Below are 13810 nucleotides of genomic sequence, written 5' to 3' on the forward strand. Positions count from 1 at the left end.
ATCTTCAGATAATCTAGAGCTCCTCAGATGGTTCATCTTTTCTGCAAACCACCTAAAATATGTAATAGATTTTCAGATAGAGCTTGATCAGCCTAGAGAAGGGACTTCAAGACGATGATGCCTGTGTCATCAAGGACTGGGCTTAATGGTCTAGGGAGGTCTCAGTCTTGCATACGGTTACTGATTACTTAAAAAACTATGTTTTAAGTTATTCTGTTTAGCATTACGGAAAGACTCTTGGCTAAAAGCAGAGTTTGAATCCAGTTTCACAGGATAGCTTTCTGCTCCATTAACCATAGTGCCAGTATTTTTCCTTCTTGCAATGTTTTTCTGCACTTAATACGTGCTTCTTAACTTCTACCACAGGATGGGTTAAGGCAGGACTTCCAGATAGCTCTTCTGCACAGTGCTTCTTGCTTGTCTTGCTTGAGCAGGTCCAGTCTGTGTACAGTATAAGTCAGTACTCCAGGAGAAGGTACAGAAATTGTTTGATAATGTGTATGCATACAGTATTTGTTACACATAAATAACAGGAGTGAACAGAGATTTTGCAATCAACCTTAATTTTGACTTTTTCACTCTTAAGTAATTTCAATCTCAGTCTATTTGCATGGAACATCAGCAGGCCTGGGGTGAGTCATACAGACGTGTGACACTTCAGCTGACAAATAGCATGGTGGTAGGGTACTTGTATTTTCAGTCTGGACAAGTCTGTAAGGCTTCTAGGATATCTTACAGGCATGATGAAATATTCAGGAGTCTCGTGTCCCACTTTAGATGCTTCATGTACAGATTTTCCTGCCACATATCTTTACAGCTCCTCCTTCCTGTGATCCTGTTTTCTCTTCACTAACAATTACAATCTTTTGTGCCAGAGAGCTTGACTGCCCAGCAAACCCTGGCAAATCAGGGTTTTCAGTCACCCTTCCTATCTTGTTATTTCTTCTTTGTTGTGTAGTTGTTTGCCCAGCGAGACACAGTTTTTCCTGTCAAAACTGCAGAGCTAGTCCGTCTGTCCTTCCTTTCCCCTTCTTCCACTCTGTCTCCTCACCATGCCAGCCCTTACAGAATTTGATCCTCGTGTGGTCAGTAATATTTTTGCATCTTCTTGTGTAAGCAGTCCTAGACTTGTCTTCTTTATCTGGCAGCAGACAGTCTCTGCTGGCTTTTGTGTTCTCATTTTCCAAGGTATTCCTTTTCCAAGTTTGCTTTCAGATGGGTTACTTTCCTCTTCCGCTGTTCCTGAACTTGGCAGGTAGGACCCAGAGTCAGCACAAGAAACATGATGCCCTATCTCTTAATTTAGATCTGTGGAGTCAGATCTGTCACAGCCTGTCAGAGCTTCGTGCTGTCACTCTAGAGGAAGCTCACAGATCCAGCATGGGCAAACAGATTTTCCTTTTCCCTGGGGAATCCTATCTTCGTTGCATTTGGGAAGTTTTCCCACAGGGACGGCAAAAACACTTGATTGTTCAGAAAGTTGTGCTTGCTGAGAGAACATTGAACCCCTGGAGATGTTTATGGTATTCAGTGAAAAGGATGCTGGATATATTTATTTATTTATTTTTAGCAGGCATTGGTGCAGATGAATGTTAAATTCTCAGTTGAATGGGAGCCATCTGGGGGCATTGCTCCAAGGTGTCAGGAGCTTCAAAATACTTGTGTGCCTGGGAGCTGTCTCTCCCTTCCATTTTGTCATGTATTTCCCTCTCTTTCCTAACCAAGCTCTCTAAACAAGCTCTCCCCTGGTGGGACACCAAATAAAATAAAGAAGAGAAGTCAGGGCAGTGGACAGACTGGTGAGCCTGTACTTGGAATGCTTTGCAATGTGATGGCTTTAAAGGTGTCTTTAAAATTAAAACATTACCTCCTCCATTACACTAGGAATTAATTCTTGTGATAAATGCAAAATCTTGTTTAACTTTCTGAGCAGTGTGCCCTATAGATCTCTTCCAAAAATTTTGCACCTTCATTTTCTTCTTTTCTCTAAGGGTTGTTTTACCATATAATAAATGTCTGACCCTATACTTGTGAAGACATTTTGCTGCTCCACTGCTGACTCTTGGCAAATGTGATAAATCTTTCCAAAGACAAAAGCATGCCTATTCAGGATAATTAATTTCAGATGACCTGGGATACCTGAAGCTGAAGGCATTTTGGGTGGGATTTCTTTGGTCAGGAGAATTACATAGTTAAATGTGTTAATCATGCAAGAATAGAGATCAAAAAGATTGATTAGGCAATTTTATCTGTCCAAGGAGACATCACCTAAGTTCTTTTCCCAGTTCAGTTTTTGTGGTACAAGCAAGGAAGTAATTGCTTTTTTGTAAGACATTATTCAGTCTACTTGTTCTTGTCATTTTCTACTGCTGAATTAAGCTGTAAGATGTAGCCTTGCTTATAGAAGTAGCCAAAGCTTACTTAAAGGCATCAGCCTGAGAAACCACCTGGATGGAAAAGAATCAGTGTTTGTGTGAACTGACTAAAGTTCACACAAGCCTTGAAATGTTTCCCTTTAGTTCACTTTTTGTTTCTTGACTGGACTGCTTAGTGCTTCCTCTGAGAATAGGTCAAATAGGATGTGAATTAACCAAGATGCAGGAAAATAAATATTTTCTCTTCTTATAGGTTATGAAACACAGTAAGAATGATGAATTTATATCGTAACAGCAATAATACAAAGCAGTTCCTGATCTCTCCTAGATTTAGATAAAGCATGAGAATTGCCAGTTTTCTGCCTTCCTCTTAACTGCTGTTGGCCTCTGCTCTAAGGACAGCCTGCAGACGGCATCTCCCTTGCTGGACTTCAAAGCTTGCAGTACTGATACGGACTGCAGTCACTGCTGGTTTTGGTTAGTGCTCTGGACTTGAATTAGAGGTTGTTGGTTCCTGATCTCAGTTTGTTACCCTCCCAGCTGTTGGAGTGGTCATGTCTGTCAGTTCTTCTCAGCCACTGTCAGCTAAACTCACTACACTGAAGCACAGCCATTCCTGCAACTGCTAGTTGCTAATGAGAACAGTAGTCAGCCTGGTCAGCAGGACTTTCTTCTTTTTTAGGAACCAAGTCACAATGCTGAAGTTTAGCTGGCTCTTAAAAACAAACAACAAACCCCCTACAGTGATAAGAAATAGCCACTGTTAGTAATTATACGTAATGAAGCTTTTTCAGCTTTGGAGTTCTGTAAACTTCTGCCTAATGTTTAGTAGAATTAAACTTTCTACTGTGTCTAAGTGACAGGTCTTTTTTTCCTGTTAGTCTGGAGCTTTAAGTAGCTCTTCAGTTTTTTGTAATTATTATTAGTAATTTTTTTGAGTACTGGTAGCGATATTTAATTCTCTCTTGTAAGGTGTGCTTTTCCTATGGCTAACTTATTTTTTACTTGAATTTATAGTCGTAATACTAGTGTTGTCTACTGGTTCCACAACTGCTCAGGCACATTGAGCAAAGAAATACTAAAGGCAGTAGTAAAGCATACGCAAAGTACATCTGCCAGCTCACAGTACAGCGAGCAGCTGTCTGCTGTTCTGCAACTCCTCCATCTCAATGGAAGGAGAATGGAAAAAGTGTCACATATTTTAATAAAAATACTTCTGTAAACAATTATTATGGTCTTAAATTAGAAATTGGCAAGATTTATCAGTTCTTATTTGTTGACGTAGTTGTTTACTTTTTGCAATGACCTTTTTGCTTTCTGAATTGTTTCCCACATTGAGTTCCCATGTACTGGTCTCATGATGTAGCAGCACTTGACATGTTTCTTAGTCTGTGTTGGTCATGGTAAAGTGTAGCTCTTACTCCTTGCCTTGTTTGTAACTGAGTTTAAACTGAGTAGGTGATTACTATGAATACTCTGGGAATCTTCTTGAACTTGACAAATGGCTCATGTTTTTGTTTAAGTGCCAAACCTGTTCATTATTTCCCCTTTTTCTTGAGAAAGGGGAAAAGAGTCTTTGCAGTTCTACTACTATTTTGATCTATTTACTAAGTGTTTTATTGGACATTAAAAACACTTATTTATTTTTTTTAAACCAAAACTATTCTGTCCTTATATAAGCATCATTGAAATATCAGAAGAATCTGGTGGAAGATCAGGATGTCCTGTTTCCTATATACCTTCAGGGTGGTTTGGTGTTTCTGAGGTGGCAGATGATCTGTACAGTGTCTGCTCTGAGTAACAAGAACTCATCTTCTTGCAGTGACTAGGGAAGATCGTACATACACTTGTACAGTATGCATTACTTCCCTGGTAACCATCAGCATGCATTACTGTGGAACCAAGAGGACCTTTCATCCTCATTCCCGTCTTGCAGCTAGGAGGACTGAATCAGTGTCATGGAAGAAGATTTGAAGTAGAGTTGGCATATCTTTTACCCCTGAGTCTCTTTGGCATCCATTTACTAGAAAATGATTCCAGTAACAGACCCTCTTTAATTATTTTAAAGAACATGTAAACTCTCTGCTGCAAGTAACTGATGACATAAGAAAAAACCCTGCATGTTTCTAGTTAAACAACTAAAGAGACACTGAAACTTTCTTTACAGTTAATAGCTAACTCTACGTATAATCTCATGTCCAAGAACAATATACAAAAGCATAAACAGTTGTGAAGAAAACTTACGTTTAAAAAGAAAAAACACAAAATGACCCTATGTAGTATTAAGAATCTGTGACTCCCTTTAATTTACTGTAACTTGACTCAAAACTCAATTTGATACACTTCCTCTTTTTAGTAATAAAGAGAAAATTGAGAATGTTCTATTGTAAACCAAACAAAAAGTATTCAAGGAAGATTGCCTTGCAGCTGTGTATGGTTTTAGTGCAACGAACTGTGAATGCTTATGGCTGATCTTTGTATGCTCAGTAGTACTGGATGACTCTTAAAAAAAAAAAATAATTAAAAAATCTGATCCAGATTTTGCTTCTAGCTTCCTTTATTTCCTGGGAACATTTTCTGACAAACAGGAGGAGTGATTTCTGCAGTCATGTTGGCTGGCCTAAACTAGCTTTCTTTGTATCTCCCTTGTACAGCATGTAATGCTAGATGTGTGCAAGGAAGTGTGAGTCATGGTCTTAAACCTGATCCAGGTTGAGAGGTTGAAAGACGGCCAGTGAATATGCCAGGGCTGCTGCTGTGAGGAAGAGGTTCCTGCATTGGGTGCTTCTCCCCAGGTGGGGCAGTGCTCTCGCTGGAACGTGCACAGCTGAAGCCTGTGCTGACTGGTATCACCACTGACGGTCTGGTCTCCAGCTCAGAGGTCAATGAGCAGAGGTAGCTGCTGCCTGAGGCATAGAATCATTCAGGTTGGAAAGAAACTTTAAGTCCAACCATTACCTAACATAACCACCATGTCCCTAAGCGTCATATCCACGTGTCTCTTAAATACCTCCAGGGATGGTGACTCTATTGTTTCTCTGGGCAGCCTGTTCCAATGCCTAATCACCCTTGCTGAGAAGAAATTCTACCTGATACCCAGTCTAAACCTCCCCTGGTACAAACTGAAGATGTTTACTGAGTCTTATCACTTGTCAACTGAGAAAAGAGACCAACACCCAGGTTGCTGCAACCTCCCTTCAGGTAGCTGAAGAGAGCAATGAGGTTCCCACCCCAGCCTCCTTTTCTCCAGATCTTATGAGTAAATATAAAATGCATTTTTTTTGCTGTGGATACCTAGCAAGATTTCTTTGTGTCCCCCTTACCTTGTGTTAGGGGAAGGTCTTGCACCAAAAGCACTGCCAAAACTCAGTGTAAGGGGGTGGGCTGGTTCTGATCCTTGTTCATGAATCCTGTGGTGGATAACCTGTGTTGCCACACCAAGGTTAGAGCAGCACAGCACAATTTAGACCTGTCCACAGATTACCTGAAGTCTCTAGCTCTGTATTTCTTTTGCTTTCCTTGCTATTGCTCTGCCTTGCTTTCTCTTCCCTCTTCCTCTTTTCCTTATGCCAATCCCTGTTAAATGAATCAGCTCCTATCCTGCTGCCAGTTTAATGCATTTGGGAACCAATGGGGCCTTTTCTTAAGTCTGTTAATTATGTTCTTTTGTCTGCCTCAGAAGCCCTTGTCTCTTTTGTAGAAACTCTGTGCCTGCAGCTTTGCTGGCAAAGCCCTCTCAGGCTATGAAAGAGGTTTCTGCCAGCTTTTTTTTTTTTTTTTTTTTTTTTTTTTTCTGTCACAGCAAACGTAAGCTAAGCTGAGAAAAACTACCTTCTGTTAACTGATACAAGTGCTTGGTGAGGGGGATGTGAATGTTTTACACCCTGAGCTGGCACAGTTCTTCTGGTACACTGTGTGTCCCTGACTGTCCTTTATACTATCTTACCAGTGTAAGCTGGACCCTGTTTTGTCTTGGAGAAAGGGCCCATTATCTGCCCTGTGTTTGTACAGCCCTTAGCTCAGTGTAGGCTGGCCCTTAAGCACTTACCGACACAAGTGTGACTAGCAATTTGCCCTTGCTTGAGGGCTTAATATGGTTTGTCACTGTCAGTCTTCAAATGCATGAACTTAGATTTCTTCATTTATTATGCTTGGTGATGGAGTGCCACTCCTCGTGGCATACTGGCAGAGGTTGAACTGCCTTCTGCTTGAGTTGTCTTAAAGTAAAAAGTGAGTGAAATACTATAAAAAGGAGAAATTTAGCTTGGCTTAGCATACTGGGGACTCTACAGAGAGATGCTTTTTATCTAATTCAGGTGTGTGTGTGTTACATATCTGCACATTCAGACTTTCTCTAGAAGGCCAGATCTCATTCTGGAGGTGAGGATACGGGGCTGTGGGCAAGGACAGGAGGAGAAGCGGCCCACAGAGCTCAGTGGCCTGCCCAGCACGCAGCTGGCAGCAGGGTCCTGTGCTGCACCTCAGCCTGCTGTGGATGGTGCTCCCTCCATGGGAGCCCCCATGGGCTGTGGTGGTTTCACACTGCAGGCATCTCAGCCCCACTGCATCATGCTCTCAGTCCCCCTCTTCACAGGAACAGGCAGAAAATATGACTTGGGAAAAACAGGCTGATGGGTTGAGATACGGACCACAATGAGTGTCATGGGCATAACACATTCAGCGTAGGGATATTAATATAACTTATTGCCAACTTCTAACAGACCAGAGCAGGGAGAACTAAAAGTGAACTAGAACCACCTTCCTGCTACCATCCACCACCCTCTCCTACCTTCTTGCCTCACCTCAAGCAGTGCAGGAGAACAGGAGCTGTGGTCAGTCCCTAATGCTTCGTCTCTGCTGCTCCCTCACAGTCCCTCCCTGTCCCTGCTCCCCGTGGGGTCCCTCCCACAGGATGCTGTCCTTCCCCACCTGAGCCTGCGGGGGCTGCCCACAGGCAGCAGCTCTCCAAGCACTGCTCCCACACGGCTCTGTACCATAGGGTCCATCCATCCCCCAGGAGCAAACTGCCCCAGCACGGGTCCCCTATGGGTGGGTGGCAGCTGCCCCCAGACCCCTGCTCCTGTGTCGGCTGTGATGCAGGGGAGGTGGTGATGGGCCACGGGGTCAGTGCTACAGCTCCCACCTAGCCAACTGCAGTCACCTGTACTTGCAGAAGGGTTACCTATGGGCTGAATTCCTTCCCACTGAGAACATTTTGCTAGGCTTAATCCATTAAATAAGTAGGCTTTTAATGTTGCCATGTCTGTTTGTTCTGAGGCTAGCGGATACTTTTATAATCCAGGAAGGAGTAGTTTAGATTGCAGAAATAATTTAATACCCTTCAGCTGCCTCTTTAAATTGACCAAAAGAAGTGGTGCTCTGATGGCCAGTGATGAAAAAATCATTCTCGTTAGAAAGTGAATCTGGATTATTTCCACTATTGCAGCAGGGGTGCAGTGCATAGGGCTGGAACATACCACTACCTGCTAAGCAAATGGCTAAGGGCAGCAAGTTATTCATTTTACTTTCATGGGTGTGAAGGGAGAAGATGTGAAAGGAAGAAAGAAGGGTGTATACTCTCAGCTCCTACTTGGTGTCAGTCTGCTGTACGTGTAAGTGTGTATATACACATTTTTAGGCAAGACTAAAGTAACTGGAGAATAAACTTGTCAGGAAAATTCATTGCAAAACTAATTTAGCTTCAAAAATGGGCTAGTATCTGTGTACGTTATCTAAGGGACCTTAGTTATGTGGCCATTCTTTCTACTGTTAGTTTAGGTGGTTTACACTATGGGTGATTGAGGTGCGTTTCCGTACACGAGATCAATAGGTGGTTCTGCAACTATTCAGCTCTGCTTTCATGGGCATAGTTTCAGTAGTATCAAACCCAATTAAATTGGACCTTTATGAACTTCTGGGGAAAACAAGTATTTCCACAGAAAATGGGGTTCAGAGGGGAGTTGAGCTTTGAGCTCCTTTGCTTATTTTTTTTTTTTTTTTTTTGTAATTTATTAGCCAGCATTTGGAAATCAGTAATGGATGTCAGGGCAGGAGGAGATGAATGAAGGTACAGATCAATGTCATCTAATCTGTGTCTTGTCAGGTGGACTTTTGACAGCCTTCTTTCTGAAGAGCAATGTTGTAAAAACAAGGGGATAGGAAAAAAAGGAAATGTTAGAATTTTAGGTACTTCTAAGAAAATATTATTCTTCTCAAATTGGCCTTTCAAAGGGACAATGAAAGCAGCAGCTTAATTGATCTCCTGGCAATCAGTAGATGAATATTAAAAAGTAATTGCACTTAGCTGCTGACTGCCTGTGTCTTCTTTTTTATCCCCCCTTCTGTCACCTCTAGTCTAAAATCAGAGAATTTGTCCCAACAGATTTTTTCTGAAAAGCCCTGTTTTCCTCCACCCTTGGGTTTAGTTAGACCAAAACATTCTTTTGCAAATGATTCATCAAACTTGCTGGGTTTTGTCCTCTGCCATCCTTGCATGTTAAAGCATCTATCCAATGTGGGCTAGGATATGCTTACTCAGTTTCTTAGTAAGAGGCTGCTGAAACACAAAAACAGAGGTGGGGAGAAGAAAAAAAATGGAGAAAGAAGGGATACCTTCCCGATCACTGTCACAGTCTGTTGGGTTTTACTTTGTTCAGTAATTTATAACAAAATAAAAAATAACATTGAATTGTAAGATAAAAAGGGAAAAGTGCCATTTTCAGGGCTGTTTTGCTTACACATTGTTTTTATTACCACTTCTGTTTGTTTGCTCTGCAGAGTGGGACACCCCCAGTCAAGGACATGTTCACAGATCTGAAGGATGGAAGGAAACTTTTGGACCTTTTGGAAGGTCTGACAGGGAAACCTCTGGTAAGAGAAATGTTATATGAGTTGCACTGCTATCAAAACAAAAGCTGCCATTGGATTTTTGATTTTAAAAATGCTTGTGGTGTGTAATCTGACATGCTGTCTACAGTTCTAGTGGAATTCCAGGGAGGTTGACTCACGGAGGATGGGGTCAGGCTGGAGCTAATTGTGTAATTGTTTCTTTTGAGGGTTAAGATGCTGTTTAGCAAAGCTTGTAAAGCCAGTGGTGTTACTCACATAGTATATCTTTTTTTAAAATAGAGATATTATAAAGGTCTGTTTCTGGATGGTCCAGAAGAGCCGCTTTTAGCTGCATACCTGCGGACTTTTTCTAATATGCTCATGAAAAAAAATCCTAAAAAGAAAATCAAAACAAACAAAAAACCAACATGCAGTAGGCAAAACAAATCTGCATCTCCATTGGAAAAATCCTTTGTGGTCCTACAGATAGCAAAGGGCTGAAAAACTACTCAAGGCTTGTTTAGATTTCAGAAAATGCTTGCAGGGCTGTAACCTCTTTCCCTGCTAACATCAGTGCCTTTTCAGTCAGATAGAATGTGAAACATGGTGAAACCTGTGCCATCACTTGGAACTAAATTCTTGATTTCACTTTTTATAAAAAAACCTCTCAAGTTGATTTATTGCCTTTAACAGGAAATCCTTAGTCATTTAAATTTTTGTAAGCTTGTCTTATTTTTCTGAACAGATGCGTTTCACTAGTTCTAACGATTTAGGGGTCTGATTTGAAGTCTATTGACTCAAACCAAGTTTTTTGGTTTCTGATTTTGTTGATTACTGTGTTCCAAGGTCAGCTCCATGCTCTTTCAGTTTGATCATGTTCTGCTCTAGGAATTAAATTGTGGGGATTAAAGGCAAACGGAGTGGCAGGTATTGTCAGGAGTTGCAGTATTTTTTGTTTTTCTCCTCACAATAGTAAAAGGAAGAGAAAGTAAGGAAGTATAACTTCTTCCCAGTGTGCAAAGATTTAGCAGGCTTTCAGTGCCAGAAAAATCAATTGCTGCTTGTTCCCTCTTGGGAGCCAAAAAATTTCAACTACTCTGGCAAACATTCAAAACCCTCAGATTTTCCCCAGGAACTCCCACTTTGCTGTTGTATTGCCAGTATGTAATTCTGCAGATGTTGGGAATAAAAACTCTGGACTTGCTTAAGGTAAACTGAAGCATACTTTGAATCCAAGACTTGTCCTATACCTCAGATTGAGGAATATTGTTCTGACCAGTTTTCATTTTGATATTTATTTTGAAATTGTTGGGGGTAATCTTGTCTGGTTTTGTTCTTATTAAAAAAACAAACAAGCAAACAAAAATAAGACAAATTTCCTATTGTTTACTCCATTATTTACTTATTTTGCTTTGATGAGTCAAGTTTGTTCTGATATAAACAGATTGTACATTTTTATTTCCAGCCTAAAGAACGAGGTTCTACAAGAGTACATGCCTTAAATAATGTCAACCGAGTGCTGCAAGTCTTGCATCAAAACAACGTGAGCATGTTTTTCCACAACTGCTTTTGATATACTCTTTAATTTATTCTTGTTTGTAAATGAGTTCAAAATGCAGAGGATAAAGATTTTGGCACCTAGAATCAGAATTCAGCAGGAATAGATAAACTGTTCTGAGTTTTCTTTATCCAGTGTAGTATTTCAATGTCTGGCAGCTTTGTGAAATCTTAAAATGTTAACTTAATACTAAGATAACTAAACTCTGTTTTGCTAAGATGTGTTCAGTTCCATAAACAAAGCTGACTTGAAACCCTGCTATGTATAGCTCATGAAGATGGCAGGATAAATAGCTAGTTTCCAATGAAGATGCATAACTTGTACGCAAATCTGTAACGGTATGAGAGGTTTTGTATCTCTGTGTTTCCTTGTCCTGCTCTCAAAATCCTTGAGGATGTTTCCAGTGACATCTGTTATCCCTGTGCCAAATTGTTCTTGAGTGTTCGTAACTTTGTCCTGTGCTAACAGGTCAGGAAAAACAAGCAAACAAAAGGAACCAACCACCGTTCTTTAAGAAAAATGAGAATAGTAGCTGCTTATTTTATTTTTTGTTCTTTCTGCCTGGAAACTAGTAGTGCTGTAGCAAAAGGATTTTATTTTTCCCCTGGATAACAAATCCTGATAAGCATAGTTCTCTATAATTAGAATTTCTATTTGCAAATGTCAAGGCACTGAAATAGTTTAATAACAACATTCTGGCAACAAAATACATCTAATGTAAAAAGGCACTGACATATTTATGTAAAATGCTGATTGAAGAGTGATACAAACATGCTGTATAATGCTGCACTTTCCCCTCCACGTTGGTGGACTAGTGTCATATTTCTAGGAAGCAGCCAAAGTTTAGTGGTGGGTTGTTTTTCTTCTGTGAGGTACTGTAAATATTGATCTTTTTTTTGTTTTGTTTTGTTTTCTTTTTTTTTTTTTTTTTCTGAGGATAAGTAATGTGTCTTTCCATCTTGAAATTGATTTATTTTATGAAGATAATAAATTAAATGATATTGAGTTACAATAATTAATTAATTCTTCCTTAAGCTGGCAGGATCAGGATTTCTAGAAATAAACAGATGGTCTTAGTTAACTGAAGGTTATTAAGGTCAGGTATATGACTTATGCCTACTGCCTAACTTCATTAGAAAGTGTGTGTGTGTGTGAGAAGACACACAACACACAATCTACAGTCAGCTTCCTTTTATTGTCTTTGCTCAGGTCTTAGTAGTCCGCTTACCACCTAATGGGTTGTTAGGTGGCTGCTGAAAACAGCGGCTTAATTCAGAATCATTAAAATACCAAAGTGGGCATGTGGAGTTCTTCATGTATGGTGTAGGTTGCAAGGGGAATACAGTACTTAACAATAATAATGCTTGTGATTAATAATTTTTTTTTTTGTTACCCATTCTCAGGAATGTTTCACTTCTATTGCAGGTGAAAAATATCTCTTGTAATGTAATTGCTTTATTTTTGTGCCCCTAACCTTTTGTCTTGCTTTCTGCTCCTTGTGTTCTACAGTGGTTTACAGTCAGTTGTTTAATGGTGTGCACTGGTGACTTTTTTGACCTGTTTTGGCCTGTTTAATTTACAGTTGCCTTTAGAAAGTACATGCCCAGCATTTGCAAAGAGGATTACATTAGGATTCTATTCCAGCTGCTGTGAAAATTAGGAGGGGACAACCCACAAATCCAAACTTCCTTACTACTTTGAAGTATAATTTGTGGTTCCATGTTAATCTCAGCAACAGAGTTTTGATTTGATTTTTTGCTAATTGAGACAGCTATGGGGAACTGGAAATTGCCTAGATGGTATCTGAAAGCAATGAGGTTACAAGCAGATTTTGCAAAATTCAAGCTATTCATGATTATGTGATAAGAGGAAAAATACAGAATGCCATTATGTTCTTACATACCAGGGATGCCCTCTAAAACAAAATGAAACTTTGTGTTTGTTCTTGTCTACTGTAGGCTAAATCCCCTGACAGCCAGAGGACAGGCTCAGTTACTGTCTTCCGATTGTCCCTGTTGTTGAATTGCTAGCCAGCTCCTTGGTGCAGGCTTTGTCAATATGAACAGTGATGGTCCCAGATACAGTGCTTAGGGTTAGTGCAAGCTAGGATCCATTTCTGGTAGGCACTGTGGGTAACACTGCTTTGTTCTGGAGCAGGGGTGAGCAAGGGAGAGGAAACCTTCACCACAGAGCAACGTGGTGAAGAGCACATGGTGTTGCTCGCCCCTGGGGCTGGAGGTCGGCTCCTGGCTTGGGATATTTGCAAAAATGAGCCCTACTTTCTGTACTGTATGGGAGTGTGTTGCAGTATGTGAACATACACTCCAGGAGGTATATCTCTCATCAGCCACAGGCAGCTGTTCCTAGCCCCATTTCTGTAGGCCATGGTGGTGACTTAATGCAGTGTGCTTCTGTTGGCTTCCTCCAGAAGCAGGTTCAGAGTTGGTGCCTCTTTCTCTGAAACGTGTGAATGGAGAGTAGGTGCCCGAATTCAGACTCTGAAGTAGAAGTGAGCGAGTGTCTGGTGTGCTCTGGGCTTCTCTTCTCCTGAGTGCTGCATACGTGATGCTGGAGTGGGTAGCCTCTTGTGCCCTCCCACGCACTGATGTAATCATCTCCCTGCCTCTCTTTCCATGTTTTTATGTTTATAACATTCTCAATTATAATGCCACTGAGTTTAAATGTGCGCCTATGCATATAGGAAACTGGAACATTTTATTTTTCCCTTGAATTTTTGGTTTCCTTATATAAACTTGTCCCATTTGGATGCTGGTTCATGCAAAGGACAAACCTATTTTTAATTAAGGAGTTAAAGTGTTTTTTTTTTTAGGAGCAGGACTGCTTCCTAACTTTTTTTTTTTAAAGCTTCGTGTTTTAAAGCTTCATGTTTGCCCGTCTATTGCTCAGTTTTGTCTGCTAGTATATATGGTATATTAGAGGAGAGGATAAAAAACCTGTTTAAGCAGTTGTTGTGACAAGCTGAGACAGAACCAGAGGTGACAGAGTATTGTCTCTTTCTTCCTGCTGGTTATTTCAGAACAGTTGATAA

General features: G+C 40.6%; 1 protein-coding gene across 4 annotated transcripts in view; it reads left to right on the top strand.

Annotated features, from left to right (window-relative positions):
* The window catches only part of UTRN (utrophin), a 366390-nt gene that overhangs the window by 61684 nt on the left and 290896 nt on the right, over positions 1 to 13810 (top strand). For all 4 annotated transcript variants that reach the window (XM_082756434.1, XM_082756433.1, XM_082756435.1 and 1 more), the window contains 2 exons: positions 9153 to 9245; positions 10669 to 10746. In XM_082756434.1, coding sequence (XP_082612560.1) covers positions 9153 to 9245; positions 10669 to 10746 — 171 coding nt within the window. The remainder of the gene's footprint in view (positions 1 to 9152; positions 9246 to 10668; positions 10747 to 13810) is intronic.

This window comes from Aythya marila, assembly GCF_965140915.1.
Source record: "Aythya marila genome assembly, chromosome: 3".
Taxonomy (NCBI): Eukaryota; Metazoa; Chordata; class Aves; order Anseriformes; family Anatidae; genus Aythya; species Aythya marila.